The sequence below is a fragment of the Rattus norvegicus genome, chromosome 2, assembly GCF_036323735.1.
Source record: "Rattus norvegicus strain BN/NHsdMcwi chromosome 2, GRCr8, whole genome shotgun sequence".
NCBI classification, from domain to species: Eukaryota; Metazoa; Chordata; class Mammalia; order Rodentia; family Muridae; genus Rattus; species Rattus norvegicus.
The window spans coordinates 15766462-15785005 of NC_086020.1; the positions used below are offsets into that span (position 1 = coordinate 15766462).

At 39.7% G+C, this 18544-nt stretch overlaps 1 protein-coding gene across 21 annotated transcripts in view; it reads left to right on the forward strand.

Moving 5' to 3' along the window:
* Mef2c (myocyte enhancer factor 2C) overlaps positions 1–18544 on the forward strand; it is a 162908-nt gene that overhangs the window by 57730 nt on the left and 86634 nt on the right. For 18 of the 21 annotated variants that reach the window (XM_017591163.3, XM_063282317.1, XM_039103394.2 and 15 more), the window contains 1 exon segment: positions 13314–13506. In XM_017591163.3, coding sequence (XP_017446652.1) covers positions 13453–13506 — 54 coding nt within the window. In that variant the 5' untranslated portion in view covers positions 13314–13452. 21 annotated transcript variants of the gene reach the window in all.

Genomic DNA, 18544 nt, shown 5'->3' on the forward strand with positions numbered 1-18544 from the left:
CAGCAGGGCAGCCAGAGATACACAGAGAAACCCTGACATGAATATATATGGTATTATACATCTATACCTGTGTCTATGTATATGTGTGTATTCCATATGCCAACTGTTTTCAGTTAATATTTATATTGCATATATGCTACGTATATTACATATATTATAAAGCTGATAGCCATAAAATAATGTTAATGTAAAAGTGCTAGAAATGCATAATTGAACTCTGAGCACTGAAACACATAGAATCCCAAAGAAGTTGATAAATTATGAATTCTGAGGTAACAACTTGCAAGTAGGAGAGTATTCTAGCTGGTAGCCAACAGCGCTCGGAAGAGATGAAGGTAAGGCAACAGGGATTTGCCCAGAAACTAAAACTTACTCTCAGCCTATGACGTCGACCCTTTTAGGAGGCAGAGCAACCTCAGAGTTTACACTGCTTTTGACTTTGTACCATATTAGGAACTTGAAAGGCACCTTAGAAACTGAACTTAGCTTGGCCTGTGTGCCTGTTCAGAAAGAGAGTTGAAGTTGCTACCTAGCGGGCTACCAGGCCTGCAACTGGTGAGAAGCGAGGGCACATGAACTCTCGGTAGTTCTGTCTTCCTGCGCATGTCTACTGCTTTGCCTGCAGTTCTTTGGCCTTTGGGGACAAATTACATTCTTTGCTTGCTAATTATCTATTTGTACTTTTGGCTTAAATGAGCAACTATTTCCTATACCTATCTCGAACATGTGCTTTTTTGTAAAACCAGAAGAAAGACTCCCCCTTTCCTTTTGCATTTCTTCAGACTGTGTTATCCTTGAACTACTCACTCCTTACTATAGAGACAGTGTTATCAGAGGATCGCCCAAATACATTGGAACATGCTCTGGACTCTGGGATTCAGGGCAAAGAAATTCGACAGGGCATGGAGCTCTTGGACAGCCGCCTTTGGAATCCACTCTGAGAAGTGTATGCGAATTTGCAGGGATCTCCAGGGACAGTCATGACTTTGCCTACACCTCTGAGGATTTTCTCTTAAATTCCAGATTAGAAAGAATCAGGCTGAAATAGCAGCTCCATTTGGTAATTTCTGATCTCTACTAACAGATCCTTTTCTATGGGGGGGAAGTACCGTCATACTTTCCATTTAATACTATCTGCCAAGGATGACTTGATCTATCCTTGAAAACGGCCCAGGACAGAATGTGTAGACACACAGAGATAAGGAGCCTCCGCCAGGCCTTGGGCTCCAGGAGCTGTCTCAGCTCAGCTCTGGCCCAGGCGCCTTTCCACTGCAATGTGCTTGCCTGGATATTATAAAGGAAGCATTTTGCTTGTCTGAGGACACCTCTATTCCTAGCTCTTTGACAGTTTCACTCACCATATCCCCTCAGTTCTAAACACGTGCAAAGGGAGATAAAGGTGGTGAAATGAGAGGAGCCTGGAACAGGGCCGCTACAGTAGAAAAGACACTCCTTACACGACTGTCCTACAGTGGAGACCTGGTTGTGGGGTGATGTAGATGTAGCATGAAGGGTATCTTAGTACTTAGGAAAGAGAGGAGAAGATGCCATGTAAAATACTGGTTAGCGTTAAGGATAATGTTCAGTGTTTTAAGATTAAAAAATCAAGTATTTCATGATTTGGGCAGAGAAAGACCACAGTTCTGTCGTGTAAATACTTCTAAGTTTATGATTCTTCTTTAGGCCCTTCCTATATGTGAGTATTAATTTAGACTGCATGGCAAATCATACAACTTATTTTGAAACTCATTATGTTCATGAAATAAGAAAGAAGAAAGAGGCCAACTATAAAGGATCAAGTTTGTATAACTACTTCTAAAAAGTGAGAGCAAGGGAACGGTAAAAATTGTGGACTTTACTTTCTTTGACATTATATTGCAAAGGAAAATTTTATCTCCATCCCTTAAAAGTATACTGTCCTTTTGGGGGCATTTCTGCATCATAATTTTTTTAAATTAAAGTGAATTGCGTTAACTCCATACTTATCAAGACATAATCCTTCAACTGGTTCTCCCCCTATTAAAATGCTTCGACTTAAAAAGTAGTGGACAATTCAATTTATCTTTTCATTTTCAGTTGGAAATTAATCTGTTGGCTTTAGGCTATGTAACACCTCTCCTTAGGTACACGAGTATTTCAGATACAGGAAACACTGGGATTTTCAGGTGTTACTGAGATGACAATCAAAACTGCGGATTACATCCATGTTAGGTCTTTTGAGAAAGAGAATGGATCAACTGAGCAAATGACTGAGTTACACCAGCGATGTGCAAGAGAAGTTACGCACAAAGGAAAACAGGTCTCTATACAATACTGTGATTTGAGTTTGGAGTAATCTTGAGTATATTGTCAGATGGTCATGGTGCTATCCGCACTCACAACTGAAAAAGGAACAACGTTCCTGGGAACAATTTCAACCAGTTGACCATGTTTTCATACAATAACTGTATATCGAAGCAAGAAGTATCATTGAGTCCAATTGAGGTCAATTTAGAGGCTTTTGAATTCCTACTGTTTTGTCTGTGCTTTAAAAGTATTTTTTTAATTATATGCCACCACGATTTAAAAAGAAATTTAAACAACAAATTTACTAAACTGATTTTTTTTACAAAAAAAAATTGTGGCTCTATTTTACATATTATTTACATATTTTGTATATTATTTCCACTTTTCCGTTAAGGATACCAAAGGTTAGGAGACTGTAATTTAACTAGGTTTGCAACACCTGTGACAGGAGAGGGCAGGAGTGTTTGTTGTCATAACACCTCTCTATGGTTACCCTACATCTTCCTGGTGTCTTCTAAAGTAACACTGCCTTATTAGGCTGTTGAGTGAAAGCCCACCTCCTCCATTCCATAGCAATGTACCCCTTGTCCCGCTGTTCTATAGTATTTTCTCCATAGAGGTTCACTATCTAAATCATCGAGGGTGTTTGAGCTCCTGCATTGACACTTGTCGCAGAAAGCAAGCATGTATAAGTTTCACAGAGCCCAGACCCTCTCTGTTACATTCCCAGTGATGTCCCTGGTATTGAGCTATCTTGATTCATGCCTGTTGCTCTCTGTGACTAACAATCAGACATTTTCCTGTATTTTTAAGCACCATGAGTTTGACCCATGGTATGCTGTGCATGATGACAATTAAGCTAGAATTTGGTTCTTTTTTGTAATCCAAGCCCAAACCTTGTTTAAAATGTGCTATCAGGATGCACCTAATGTGTGTCAGCGATGAGCCGTCTCCAAATCGATGGCTGAGGCTGCAACTCTATCCTCCTGAAGAGCCTGCTGTACTTTAATCTCATTGCTGAAGTTTGCTGGTGCCCTTGCTGACCCCACCCCACCCCCGACAAGCGTTCTGTAGTGTTAAATCTGTGTGCTACACAGCCCTGGCATGTTTTGCAGTGCGGAGAGTCTGGTTGTCCTGGAGTTTCGCAGATAAAGGAAGGATACAGTTCCGAGAGGAATGCACTGACTACAAAGTGCATCCTGAAGGCCGTTTAGCTCACAATGAAGGTCTGTGTTTTAAAATAGCTCTATAACAAAGTAACTACAGAGTGTTGGCAAGGGCTCCAACTATTTATAGAACTGAGTAAGGCGTGGTAAATACCGCCACGGTACCCAGTTCTCCCTTGCCACAACCCCAAACTTATAAGAAGCACTGTAATTATATTTTTCTACTTGGAAAAAAAATTATAGTAGCCATTATCAGTTTAACCATACGGAAGCTTGGGCTGAGATTTCTTTTTTAAATGCATAGTTTTGAGTTTCAACAGCTGTGCTGGGTCTTTAATCATATATTATCTTTATGAAGCCTTTTTCTAACATATGTTAATTGGCTGTTTTCTGTGACAAATTATGAGCTCTTACTTTGATGAGGTTCAATTGCAATCATGTTGGAGTTGAGTACGTCAAGTTTCCACCCCTGCTGGCAACTCAAACCACTACAAACATCCGCACGTCACTGCAGTGCTGAGTAATGGCAGGATTGGGGCTGGCTGATTTTGCTACAGATTTTTTTTTCCACAGGATATTTTCAGCTTCTTTGTACTAAATCTGTTGCAGGGTTTGCCCTTTTTAGCAGACACATGCTCTAAAATTAACATCAAATCTTATTGGAGATTACTATAATACAGTGAAGAATATTTCATAATACAACGTCCCAGCGTCTGCTTTGCTTTACTGGGATTTCAGAACATTTATTCCACATTTTAAGTCAGTCAGTTGTAAATCCGACTAGCACTTTCGACATCATCAGCATGTTGCAGCAGACATTTTGAATGATCCTCTGTGAGGGAAGCAAGTTATCTGAGAGGATGAGGAGGTAGAAAGTCAGCTGTTATAAAGAAATTGGATGTTAAGTGCTTTTCTAGGTGTAGACAAATGTGTTGGGATGTTAAAAATTCTGTTGTTCCTTATATTCTTTTTCTTCTTCAATCTTACATTATCAGTCAAGTAATGAAAAGAGACATGTTCATGGAGGTCAGCATCACATAAGATGTATAACAGCCTTTCCATTTCTCTGTCCTAGTGTCAACCTTAATGTATGATTCAGATGAACAGAAATGTTCTAATCCATCTGCTCTGAGAGCTGTGACAGATAGCTTGTATCAAATACCAACAGATGATCAGTGATAGCTATAATTAGAACAGATACAAAAACGCAGTGCATTTGTCTATAATCATGGGAAATTAGTCAAGGTAATTGATTAAGGTCTTCAGTGCCTGCATCGAATATCAGTAGTATTGGGATTCATTTAAGTGTTTTCTGCCTCAACATGTCATGTGAAGGGCTCTCGATGAACTGCAGTTCTCCAAGTCAAAGCCAGAGGTCGATTTCCACATAGGCATCAGGAGTTTAGATAAGATGAGCCAGATGTTAACAAAGCCAGATGTGACTAGGCGCTGATCTCCTCAGGAGGCTGTTTTTAATCAGCTATTTCCCTGGGGTAATACACAGCCAATGAGCTCTAAATCCTGAGGCTACCTGTTCTCAGAGGAAGGCCTGGGAACATCATTGCAAGGATTACACCGAGCATATGTGAAAAAATTAGAGCTGAAATTAAGGGTAGGAAAGGTTAATTTCAGAAGGGTTTGTTACTACTTTTAAAAAAAAGAAGTAAAAATTGATACTTTAAGTGATTAAAAATGAGAGAACCAACCCCAAGCTATCATTGGTTAATATTACTTAGACTTGTAGAAAGGTGGCATTATTTTGAGAGTATGAGTGGAGAGTCATCTTCAGCACAAGTAAATCATTTCAGTGCCTGTCATTAGCGCTGTCACATTAAGTGAAGCTGGCTTTGCAAGCCCTGTGTGGTCTTGCAATAGTGGGACCGCAAAGTCAATCTACACACTCCTTCTTGAGCCGGCTTACACACGGAAATTTAGTTCCACTTGATAAGACACACACTTAATTGGCTTTAAGAAAATAAAGCAAGGTAAAGAACAATGTGTAAAGGAAACAGAGGGCTTGGCTGTGAGGAAGCCCGTGGGCCATGTGGCTTAATTGGGGCCAGTTGGGATCATTTAATGATTGCTGTCAGAAGATCAGATTTAATAGAAGACCACAGTGGGGTAGAGTTAAACAAATTGTCATCGGGCATTTCAGATGAGCCAAACCTTAATTAGGTTGATTAGAATGCTGTAAAGGAGATAAAGAGACAGAGAAAGAAATGATGAATCACTAAATTCCACATTGAGCAATATATAATATTTCCACAAATATCATTTATATTTTATAGGACCTTTATGGAAGTTTCAAAACCATACGTATTAGCCTGTAAACTTTAATAATTGTCTAATGTTTAATTACAAATTAAAAATAGGTAAGATTCAATTTTAATACCAGAGGATTTACCAAGTATTTCTTACTTAATAAACAACTAGGATGTCCACGGAAGGATAGTGTGACTTCACTTTGTAAGGTCATCTTTAAGTGTTGAACAATTTGAGAAAGTAAGTAATAGGAATAGCAAATTATTCTTAAGGACATAATTTTGATTACTTAATGTAAGGAAATATAAGGAAATATGATCTTCACTTAGAATACCTTGTTAGCAACCCTTGATGTCTGATTATTTACTGGTTCCTTACTGGTGGGATTACGCAGGTGTCTTAAAATTCACTCACTGTTTTATCTACATCTTCTAAAAGACTAGCTTGTGTTTTTCCACATGCTACACAAACACATGCACGTGCGCACACACACACACACACACACACACACACACACACACACACACGCATACCAATAAATCTGAAAATGTACCCAACACATACAGGATCACAAGAAGAAAATGTTTATAGAATATTTCCATTTTAAGCATTAAATATATATATATATATATATATATATATATATATACTAAAGATTGAGAAAATATTTTTTAAAAGAACGTAATATGCTTTGGAATTTGATTTTTAACCCAATAAGATGAAACTGTATGTTAGCAACGTGTGTCCCTTTGAGCCGACCTTACTTTGGAAGCTGACAATTTAGTCTCACTGCTGGTGAGGTACGGTGCTTAACTTGCTTTGTTTAGCAAGAGCAGCAAAAGACCTCCAGCTGCCTGTGCTTGTGAACGCTTCCAGCTGCAATGCAGACCCTAACGTGTGACGCTCCGTAGTGGCTCTGGCTTTGTGCTCAATACAAACCAGCTTTACCTTCATGGAAAACCTTACCCCAGCTCCGACTGGCCCCAGAAAACGTGTGGTGGCGAGTGCTAGGGATGCGAGGAGAACAAAGACATGCTAGAAGCCTGCATCACCTATAGAACCTGCTATAGAAATGCTGAACTCTGTCGTGCCGCCGAGGAGCATGAGGCTTCTGACATATTTAGACCATTTGGAGTTTGTTTTGACTTGGAGAATGCAGGATGCCGTTTTAACTGCAGTGGGGGAAAATGTCCAAGGCAGACTATGGCGTGGGTAACAGTGACGGGGAATCTGTGATTCCTTATGTTTGTCAAATTGTTTGTAATTCTGAGCAGTTGTCTGGAGGTATGTTGCTCCTGAACTCCGGAGTTGTGTAAATACAGTGATTTATTTAAATGATAGCGGCAGGTTAGGCCCACTTATTAAATTAATTGCAAGGGTTTTCAAAATGAGCTCCGTTTTGGCCTTATTATATTTCTGACATACATTTCATCTCCTTTTGTCCTTGGGGAGAGATCCTAAAGTAGGACTAGAAACACTCGCATGAGTTTCCAGCAGCTGTGGTCACTGGGAAATTGATGGATTTCCCTAGTTATTTCTCCTCTTGCAGCCTGAAGCTCTTCTGTGGCTGATACCGAAGAGAAAGTCCTTAATCTGTGTGACAAGTTCCTTCATCTAATGCTTGTTGTTAACGATGTAAGCGAGGTCTCCAGGTTGTGTATATAGGCATGGCATGACCTTGTCTATTGCTACTAACCTTACTCCATAATGTATTCATGAAAACCAACATACCAGTGTAGCTAGTCTGCATTGCTGCACCACCATACACACTACCCTTCCTGTAGTATCATATGGAGTGAGGCCAGAACCAACCGTCTTGCAAAGGCAAACGTATTTGCAGTTCTGGGTAGGACACGAAAACTCTAAGTGAGGTTTGCTCATCGGGCAGCATTTACCTGAAGTACCCACTTCCTAATGCACAGACTCACTCAACTTTCACTTCCGCATGAATTATTTTTATTCTACCTACGGAGACACTGTACACCATGATAAAGGATTAACCAAGGTTACCAACTTGTTTCTGTATAAGCAAACTATGAGAAAATGTCCTTAGTACTAGTTATTAAAAAGTAGCTAGTAAATACCTCAGAGGAGAGATTTGAACCTTGACAAAAAGAATTGAGTTAATCCACTAGTCCCACTGTTCACCTGAGGCCAGGATAGATCCCCATGGTGAGTCTATAAGGAAAAGGGACTTGGAGCTTTGAGAGTTATCTAGGGGACATGCTTCCTGAGGAAACTGCAACTGAGACAGAAGAAGTTGAGCACACAGAAGGGAGAGAATATTCCAGACAGAAGGAACTGCATATGCAAATGCCCTGTGGTAGGAAGAAGGACAATGGAGTAAGTTTTTCTTTTTTTTTTTTTAAGGAATTCTATTTGCTTTTTGCCTGTGTAACATTATGGTACTGCGGCTTGAAGGTGATTCAGCATTCATCATATTGATACTAAATTTGATCAATTGGGAAATGTTTGTCACAGTGGTATTTATCTAGAGGAAGGGAATAGCCCTTTTGTACTCTCACAATGAACCTCAGCTGTGTGGCTTTAAAACCTACTGCTCTCTATTCTGTAAAATATAGGATAAACTTTGAGAAAAATGGAGTGATTTTCAGGACCAGAGAAATATTTCTCATCACAGAGTCAAGCACTGCTAAGAATAATACTTGGGTTATTTCACTTGAAGCTCTTAAGGGAAAATAGGTATGTTCTGCTAGTTCTTTTTAACCAAAGCATAATTGCACGCCTCATATGTCTTTCAAACAAACCATAAAGTAGAAAGTTTAATGTATCTAAATGCAAGTAATGAGCGCAGCTTTCTCTTGAAATGGTAGTGAATCACTGAATCGCTTGAAGCAGTGACAGACACAGGCTTTCAGAAGCAGGGCATGTATCACTTTGGCCTCTTGTTGTATGGGGCTTTCATTTACTTAATAATACTATTTCTTGGGTAATAAAGTGTGCCTAATCTGCAGCCTTGAGTTTTACAAACAAGGTTTTCTGAGGATGCTCACGGTGATGTAAATGTGACCCAGAGGAAACATTATTCACCAATCTGAATAAAAGAAATAAAGAATTTTTTCCTTGCAGATTGACATTGCATATTCTAATGTTTTAGCATCCGTTGGGCTGTTTTTATTTAAGTGACTGCACTGTACTCATTGAAACAAAATACATGTCTTGCAAAGGTAATTTTAGCAGCAGAGAATTAATTTCTTCCCACATCTTTTAATGTGGCATGGAGTCTCACTCTACGATCAAAACATGTAACTGAAGGTTATGTTTAATTTCTAAATCAAAGTGTTGTGGGAAGACGACTGAAATTGTGGATGACTCAGCCCAGTTGCTATGTGGTTTTCTTCCTACAGAAACTTTAGGGTAGACTTCCATTACCATGTGAGAGGAGACGAGCGAGCGGGGAGGAGATGGAAATAGTTCCACCATCGGCTGGAAGTTTGTGTTGGTTACTTTGATTTATAATTGAATTTTTTAAGGAACCCCAAGAGCCCCAATAAGAAGAATTATTTTCTCACTACTTGCTCCTTCCTTTGCAATGAGGGATGAAATGAGTAATCAATGCATATTACTTAAAAACATGTATTTACTGCTCTCCTGATTACGTTCTCGCCCAGAAGTTATAATTCACTTGTTTTCTCTGTACAGAAATCTTCCTTTCCTTCAAGATATAAATTTGAAATATGTGGTGCCAGTTACGGGATAATGTAATTTGGGTAAGACAAGGTAGTTGAGAAGGGAGAGGTGTCTGTTGCTCCACCCAAGTCAATTTTGATCTGTTTTGTTTTCTCACATTTATATCTTAAAGTGATCATTAACGAAACATTATCCAGAACCAGAATGGCGTTTTCTCAGGTGCTTGGAAGACAGAAATTAGAAACTGTGTGCCTCCTGTGTGCCTTTCTGTCTGCCTTTCCCCTCCCTGTCCTTTATCTGAACCAGTGCTCCAAGGCCTGTGTGTGGGGTGTGCTGTAGAGCACACTCAGCCCGCTCGCTCGGCTCTGAGAAGGAAGTGGAGAGTTTTGGTTCCCATTTTACACTTGTGGAGCAGTTTAGGGAAGGAAGCACCTTTACACCTTTTATTGTTCGCGGTTGCTGACATCACATCCTTCCCTGGCCAGTCTGTGCGTGTTTCCTGCCATTCTGTCAAGATTCTTCTCTGTTACAGGGAGGGATTTGCTGAAGGGAAGGAGGGAGGAAGAGGGCAAGAAAGGATGGGAGAAGGAAGGGAGGGGGAGGTGTATGTCAATCAAACCAGCTTGTTTGCAAATGAGGGAGCCTGCAGGAGAATGATCTTTAGCTGTCCAGAAGACATTCTTTGAGCAGGTCTCGGAACACTTTGCCTTCGTCTGTCTGCTTATGCCAAACCCAGAGTGAACAGAAGCCTGCCATACTGAAGTTCCCCTTTTAGTAAGCAGACTGACTACTTTTTTATTTAAGTTGGCAAAGGAAGAAAAAGTGCAGACGACTGTAACTCCATACAGTGTTCTTTTTCTTCCCTTCTTGTTCAAAGTTTGGATTGTTTACATGTAGCTGTCATTTTCCAAGAATGGTTCCTTCATGTGAGAACTGTAGTGTCCAGGCGAAGCCTGTGCTTGGTTATACATAATGAAAGTTCTCAGTGTGACTGAAAGCTACAGTATGTAGTTTAATTACTAATAATCTTCTTCTCAACTACTGCAAAGCCACCCAACAGGTCACTAGAGTAATAATAATCTATCTCTCTGAGCCTCATGAAAAGAAATACTTGAAGCAAACCTTACAGTATAGTTTTGTATAAAAAATTAGGTGAGGGCTGGGAATTTAGCTCAGTGGTAGAGTGCTTACCTAGGAAGCGCAAGGCCCTGGGTTCGGTCCCCAGCCCCGAAAAAAAGAACCAAAAAAAAAAAAAAATTAGGTGAATAAATATTTATACTAAAAATAGAAATTAAGCAAAAGTTATGCACTGGTGCTGACCTTCCTAATTCTTTGAATTTTTCCTGATGGCCTTGAAATGTGAGGACATCACTGCTCTGTTGCTATCCAACTTGCTTGGACTTTCTGCAATTCTGTATTTTATGAATGTTCAGAAAGCCACACTTCAGTTACTGAGTTGAGCATTGTCCTTATGCAGAAAACAAAATAAAAGTCGAATTAGGTTTGAATTTCCATCTCTCTCTACTACCTGACCATATTTCAAGACGGAGGCTATATGCAATGGCGTTTTCACTGATCGTTTCATGAGTGGGCGCATATCTGCACATACAAACATGCTAATATATTTGCATATGTAGTTCTAAAAAATTTTTTCTCATTGTGTTTTAAGAATGAAAAAAAAAAAAAAACCAAATGCTTTCCTTGGCTTCTAAACACAGTGCCTAATTTCAAAGTTCAGAAATGCCGGATGGTGATGAGGTGTGCGTGTGTGTGGGGGGGGGGGTGTTATGGGGGGCTTTCTTGCGTTTAGTGGCCAGGAGCTCTTGGTCTCTAAGGATGCTCTTCTTCAGGGGGTGTCTCCCTATTTGCTTTGTTACTTGTATTTTGAATCAAGGGCTGTAGACAGTGACGTCCTCCGGGCTGAGCCACTAGTCTAATCTGTCCACCCTGACCTTCCACCTAAAGTGAGTAAGCGCTTAGGCAGCCATAGTCCGGTGAGCCGATTGTGCCACCAGCCTCCTCGGCTAAGAGAGAGGAAGGGGGGATGCTCCCATGTGCTCTGACTTGAGATTCATGGTTGTTTTTTTCTGTGGTGGAGGAAGCCTGGGGTCTTGCACATGCACGGGAAATACCATTCTGGGCTGCTGCTCGCTCCTTGGGTAAGACTATAGAAAATGCAGAGAAGATTCCCAGTTGTGTGCTGTCTAAAACCGTTTCTAAGACTAAATGGGTGGACTGTTTAACAAGGTTGAATACATGATGTGTTGGGCTTCGCAAATTCTTTATCTTTGTGAGTTTGGTGTCTTACAGTACTGTCTTTAGACTGTGAGGGTCTGACTTAGTCTGTGTGTATTGTTCATATAACTTAAAAACATTGCGACTGTTGCTAGCATGGGAAACTGTGGCTGGAGTCATAATCTTTGACAGGCATACTGTAATCTTGGTGTAACTCACGTGTGTATGCCGGGAGGCCAAACTGAGCTGCAGTTTAGGAAAAGGACGTTGGGTAAAGGAGGGTGAATAGCCTTAGTGATTAAGCAGTGCTTAATCCACCAGAACTAATTATATCATAATAGCCTCTGCAATTAGATAATTACCTAAACTTATATTTTTAAAAATTTACTCAAGGTGACGAAGAATAAGGAAAATTGAAAGGCAGCTGAGGATCAGACCAAGTATCTAACAGTCTTTTCTGTTCCAAGAACCTTGAACTAGAGCCAAATAATCTATTAAGTAGTCAGGACAGTGGCTTAGCGTTACATAATACATGTGGGAATTTTTCAGTCCCACTGTCACAGACTAACTAGAGTCAACAGGGAAATTCTGAGCAGTGTGTGAAGTAGTTATATCCTCTGACATCAGAGGAGACAAAATAATTGAAACCGCTGCTTGCAAATGAAACTAGCATGCGGGATGTTTCCTACCTAGTTAACTTCCAATTCATAGCAATTCGCTTTCATTATGTGCAAAATATTTTTAGATATAATTTTAAACAGAGCAAAATATAGACTTTTAATATTCTGTGCTCTACGGGTTTGCCATGTAATTGATAATCATTATTTTAATTTTAATTCATGACCTAGAGCTCTCTGGTATATAATATCAAGGTTCTGTAATTTTGTGTCTGACTCCCTAAGGAGAAATGATATGTCTCATTTAAACATTTAAATTTAGAGGGCTGTGGTCTATTATTAAAAAGCATATAGTTACAAATGGAAGAACCACTTTAGTTTTTTGCACCCCTCCTTTCCTATCAGTGACTTCCTCTCAGTGACCATCATTTCTGAGGATTGTTTCAATGGACATTGTAGGAGCTTCCAGGAAGAGATGCTCTCACTGCTAACTGATGCTTGAACATAAGACGAAACACCCATATTACTTTTCCTGTGTTCTCCTAGCAGTGATCTTCTTAAAATAAGATTAAAGGCTTTAGTTTTAAATTAGTTGACATTTACATATATCAAAGAGCACTTCCATAATCGTCCATCTTATTTGCATAACTAGGGGCGGTATCACTTCTGCTGTCAAAACACGAGATTGTTTCCCATTCAGAAATGAATTAGATGCCCTACTTAGCATACACAGGTATATAAAGGTTCATTAACTCTCTGATTTGGGTAATTTTTCATAACAGAAGGGTGAAAATTGTCACCTAATTTCATTAAAACATATTAAGAAGCTCTTTACAAAAATACAGTTCATTTCAAGTGTTGGGTTTTAAAACACAGTTTTCATCACTTAAATGACTTCTTAAATTACTTATAAGGTTATTTTAATTATAAAAGCAAACCACCCTGTGAGGTATGCTCCAGAGTGTGATGTACCATGTGCTTTTACAAAGAGTTATTTTTATTCATTTTATTGTTTTATGAAGTTTATTTCCCTGATGAACCTGGGAAACTGACTTGCTGTGGAAGAATTGTTTAACTTTTCATTTTTGTTCAACAGGAACGAATGCGGGGAACTGGGAACTGAGCTGTGCACGTGCTGAAGAAGGAAACTCGTTTGAAGGAAACAGGAAAGAGAAAGAAAAGGAAGGAAAAAATACATAATTTCAGGGACGAGAGAGAGAAGAAACACGGGGACTATGGGGAGAAAAAAGATTCAGATCACGAGGATTATGGATGAACGTAACAGACAGGTGAGTGTGGGCTATCCCTTCATATCCTTACCACACATGTCGTCCAGGCACTAAAAACACGTTGCACTCAGAGAGCTCAGTGTTTCCAGTTGAACTGTTGATTTTCATCACTTTGGAACAAAGCAGGGAAGAGAGCTTTTAACTGTTACGAGTGTGTTCTCAAGACTCATGATTGTTCACTTTCCACCGCCTCTAGATTTTTAAGTGGAAGCCGCATTTGTATGACATGAATAGCTTAATAAGTAGGAGTTAATAAGCGTAGAATTGCTGCACTGCACGCATCATCAAACAAATATAGCCTTACATGCATGGGAACTGGGCCTTTTGTGGTCATCCATTTACAAGTTTATAATATAGCTTAAATATCCTCTCTCTGAGAAGTGCCCAGCTCTCTTCTCATCACAAAGGAGAGTTTGAAGTAAAGCCAAACATTTCCAGAGTCTCCTGAAAACAGCAGAATGTTCACATGAGACATAGAGCAGAAAGCTTCTCACCATCATGTTTTTCTCTAAGTCCTGAATTTTATAAACATGGTACTATCTTTCCTTTTCTACGACTCCCGTGATCATATCTGTAAGACACGACCAGTTTTGAAGACTTCAAATATCAAATGTTTAGTCCTGCATGTGGGCCTGTGTATCACGAGTGCCTTCATTCTTAGTCACTGTCCTTATTCTAGGAAGAGTAGCTGGGCCACGGGAGGGTGGCTAGGAGGTTTAGCACATCCTTCCATTGAATATCAGGTGACAATTGTTGAGAGGACTCAGTCTACCTGCACACACTCAGTAGCACACAGACTATGGAACCTGTTCCTCGCCCAAGGAGAGGACAGACAGACAGACAGACACACACACACACACACACACACACACACACCACCACCACCACCACCACCACCACCACCACCACCACCACCACCACCACAACATTTATGGTCCAGAATATTAAACCTCGCCTTGGGATTGGCTCCCCACACTCTAAGTCTCCAAAATGAAGGCAGTCACCTCCTATTTGGCCCATTTGCCCTTCTGTGACATGGAAAGAGATTCCATTTAAACACAATGTTTTTACACTCAGAAATCAGGATGAAGAGCAATCAATTATTTATTTCATCATGTTTATTGATGGTTTTTTACAAAAGCCTGTGGAGCTTCTAAGAACTAAGAAGATTTGCCTGTGTTTGTTTGTTTGTTTTGATTTTTTAAGATTATATGTTTTCAGAAAGGAGCGCATCTTCTAAGGTCCACAGGACTTGAATTGCTTTGACCTTAATTTTGGGTTAAATGATGAAAAAATATAAGATTCACGAGGGATTCCACTATTTTCATTCATTTAAATCTGATATCTGAAATTAAGACTGAAATACTGAACTTAACATACCATTGCCTGTGGGGGCCTTGTTATTTGAAACACAATCTGTTAGGGTAAAAAATACATGAATTAATGTTTGTAATTTATTAATAATAAGATCTATTTTTTAGCTTCATGAGATTCATTATATCTATTTTACTAATAAAGACAGAAGAAAAATTTTGGGGGTTGGATTGTGTGGACTATTGCTTTTTAAGGAAACGAAGCATCTAGAAATATAAGAGTTGTCTCATTGAACTCCTGACAGAGCAAGTTTAAATGTTTGCATGCAGTTGTCTTGATCTATGCTTGTAGACACTCTTCTCTATATGAAAAGTTACCATAATTTTAAGAAGTGGAAAAAGTATTTAAATTCAGCTTATTTTCACCTTTTAAAAAGTACCAAGGATTATTTCCTTCATTTTATTATATAGGATCTAGAGGCAATTTATTATTTTCCTCAGTCTGTGTGAACAATAGACCTTTTAACTCAATACCATTGAAGAAAATTAGTAACAACAATCTTGCCGGGGCTTAAGCTCTGTTTCAGTGGTTGTCTAAGATGACTATTGACAGTTTGAAAGAGCTGTCATTTATGACAGTGTTTGTCTTGCTCTCTTATCTTCTGTGCGAATGGTCCCAAAAACCCCTAGAACATGGAGTATATAGGTCACTTCTGATAATCAAACCCAGCGAGTGTATGGAGGAGCTGTTAACCTGGGCATCCTTTAAATTATGTGTTCACATGTTGAAAAGAAGCATGTCTGCTCTTTCTGAAGCTGCTGTTCTGTTGAGGTGGCCTAGTAGGACCTCTCACAGAGGTCCACTGCTGTTTCTTCTTGAAAGCAGGGAGCACGGTTTTTCCTGCCTTTGCATGTGTATGTGGCCACATACAGAATAATGTGGGCTTGTGCAGAAAAAGAAATGCTAACCCAAAGTGAGCCCTAAAATACCACAGAACTTACTAATCCATTGTGTTTCAGAAAGATACACAAGGAGAAGGCAGAATGGTGGTTTGTGCTGAGTTCTACCTTCATTGTCTCCTATGTAACAAGGAGACAATGGTTAAAGCCCTAAGTTAGAAACATACAACAGTGTGACAAGAATAAAAATTCGCATCTCGTTTTACTTTACATTTTTTCAGTTTCTAATTTTATAAAGCCAAATTTCTTTAGCCTTCATTAAGTATAAGTTAATATGTACAACAAACTCATGAATTGCCAATTTATCTTACAGACACACTCAGACAGCTTGATGAAAGTCATTACCAACTATTTCCCAATGATGGCATGTAAATTATTCCATTTAGTCCTTAAAATAGGATTCTATTTTATAGCTGGAGGTTATTTATTTATTAAATCAACAAGTATTATTTGACTGCACCCTGCCCCAAAGAAAGCACTTACTAGTGAATAGCTGTCTCATTCCTGGATGAGCAAAGTGTTCTTCTGTAAACAACCAGGTAGCGAATTCTGTTTGCATTATGTGCTGTGCTGTCTCTGACCCAGCCACGGAGCTCCCTCTTCCTAGGGGCTCTCACTCCGAGTGCAGCCAGAGACAATGTATCTGTGTCCATATTCAGTAAGACTGCTTTACTGACAAGACGGACATGAGTTTCAATTGTCTAGTGGACCACAGTTTATAGACCTCTGGTGGACTGAAATAGACATGAACCATGGAAATAAAGAACAACAACAAAAAAATGTCATTTATGGTCTGAGAATGAAACTATTAAAACACTATGAAAGAACAGCCAGGGGGTGCTGTATTCACCACGCAAGCTTGCAGAATGGCCTCTCCACAAATATGGGATCTACAGCATTCTAGAGGAAACATAATTTCTAAGGCTTGAGCTAGATAAAAGCTTGGCTGAGGATTCGGATCCCACGCAATAGGACTTGAGCCTGACATGTTACTTCAGCGTTACAAAGGATTCCATAGTGTACTAGCAACCTCCTAAAAGGCTTAGAGTGTGTGCTTCGGCTTCTAACAACTGCTCAAGACTCTATAGCAAAGAGCAGAAAATGCCAAAGATCTAGTCTCAGATTTCTCCTTTTTCAAAACAAAAACATCATCTTTCAATGATGCTGCGCTGCATCTAGCATAACTTAGTGGCTAAAAGACCAAGCGTTTACTTCCTCTCCTTTCCCAGTCAAATTACTGGATCCCATAAGAGATACTAGATAATGGCAAGAACCGAAATGCAGCTTGTCCAGCAGCCCGCCCCAGATCTCACCAGCTCAGGCCTGCTTACCCCTCTCAGGCTCTCTGAAAACTCCAGGGCCACAGGGGAGGGGGAGGCGAGAGAAGGACAGCTCAGCTTCAAGTGAGGACCGTGCCTCAGTGCCCGGATGCTGCTCTGAATGACTGTGGAGCCTGGAGCCATCTGCACATCCTGTCTGCCTCAGTTTCACTATTCCCCACCCAGAAAAATAAACAAAGATCCTCCAGTACAGACAGCTGTGGAAAAATAAATAAATAAAAAGGACATAATGGATAAGAGTTCGCTTTTTAGAAATATACAAACCTGTTTCTAGTTCCAGCTCTATATGTAGTAATATTACTGTCCAGTTACCTGGGTTTAATAGACACTATAGTACATTACACTCCAAAAAATAGGATAAATCTTCAGCAAATTATTTAGCCTCTCTGAACCTCCTTGGCAGAGTGAAAATTGAAAACAGTCACCCCCACATTGCAGTGCTAAGGTATGAAGTGGCCAGGATATAAGCGCTCAAAGAATGCACAAATCGACTTCTCCCACCTCGAGCCACACTCTTTGAGCCCTTGTTTCTTAGCGTCACCGTGATTTCTATCAAAAGTCCCTTGGCTTTTACTCTGAGGAGTTCTACCATAAAAGACTGTCAGGAGGGGGTGTGGCAGAGTAGAGCAGGAACACAAAGAAGCTCCCTTGCTGAGAACCAGCTAGAGGATCACCCAGAACAGTATTGCTGTAGAGAGGGTGGCCCTGGAACAGGGACGGAAGAGCATTCAAGTCCTGTGTAATGCATGCCTTACAGCAAGGCCAGGTGGCAATAGTGTCCAAGATCCTGTACAGGTGGGATGACTTTCAAATGTGGGGGACTGACCAAATTCTTTTTAAAATACCTTCCGCCACTTTAGTTCTTCTACCTCCAAGCTCATGATAACTATTATGTCAATCTCCAATCTCTATCTTCTTGTTTTCTTGTTTCCCCTTGACCCTTAATGATTAGGCAATCCATAGAGCCTTGGCCTCTTTCATATGTTACACATTCTTCTGTTAGTGCTTGAGACAATTGGACTTTTAATTAGTTTATTACATGATTCATTTTTATAAACAAAATATTAGAAGCCTGTTCCATCAGGAAAAACAATATATGGTTATTATTATATATATTATATTCATAATGTATTTGTGTGTGTGTGTATTCAGAGTACTAAGCAATCCTAAACCTATTTGTTCAGATGTTTATACTGAATTCTTCATCTTCCCTATTTTGAAATGGCTAACATAATTAAATTCCAATATATTCATGCAACTTGTTACAAAAAATCTAAATAAATGAATAACTACAAGTGAGATGTATTTACAGATAGTACATTTAGGATCTAGGGCCTAAAACAGCACATATACCCAGTTCTAAACCTATACCTTCACTCACACACACACACACACACACACACACACACACACACACTCACACAC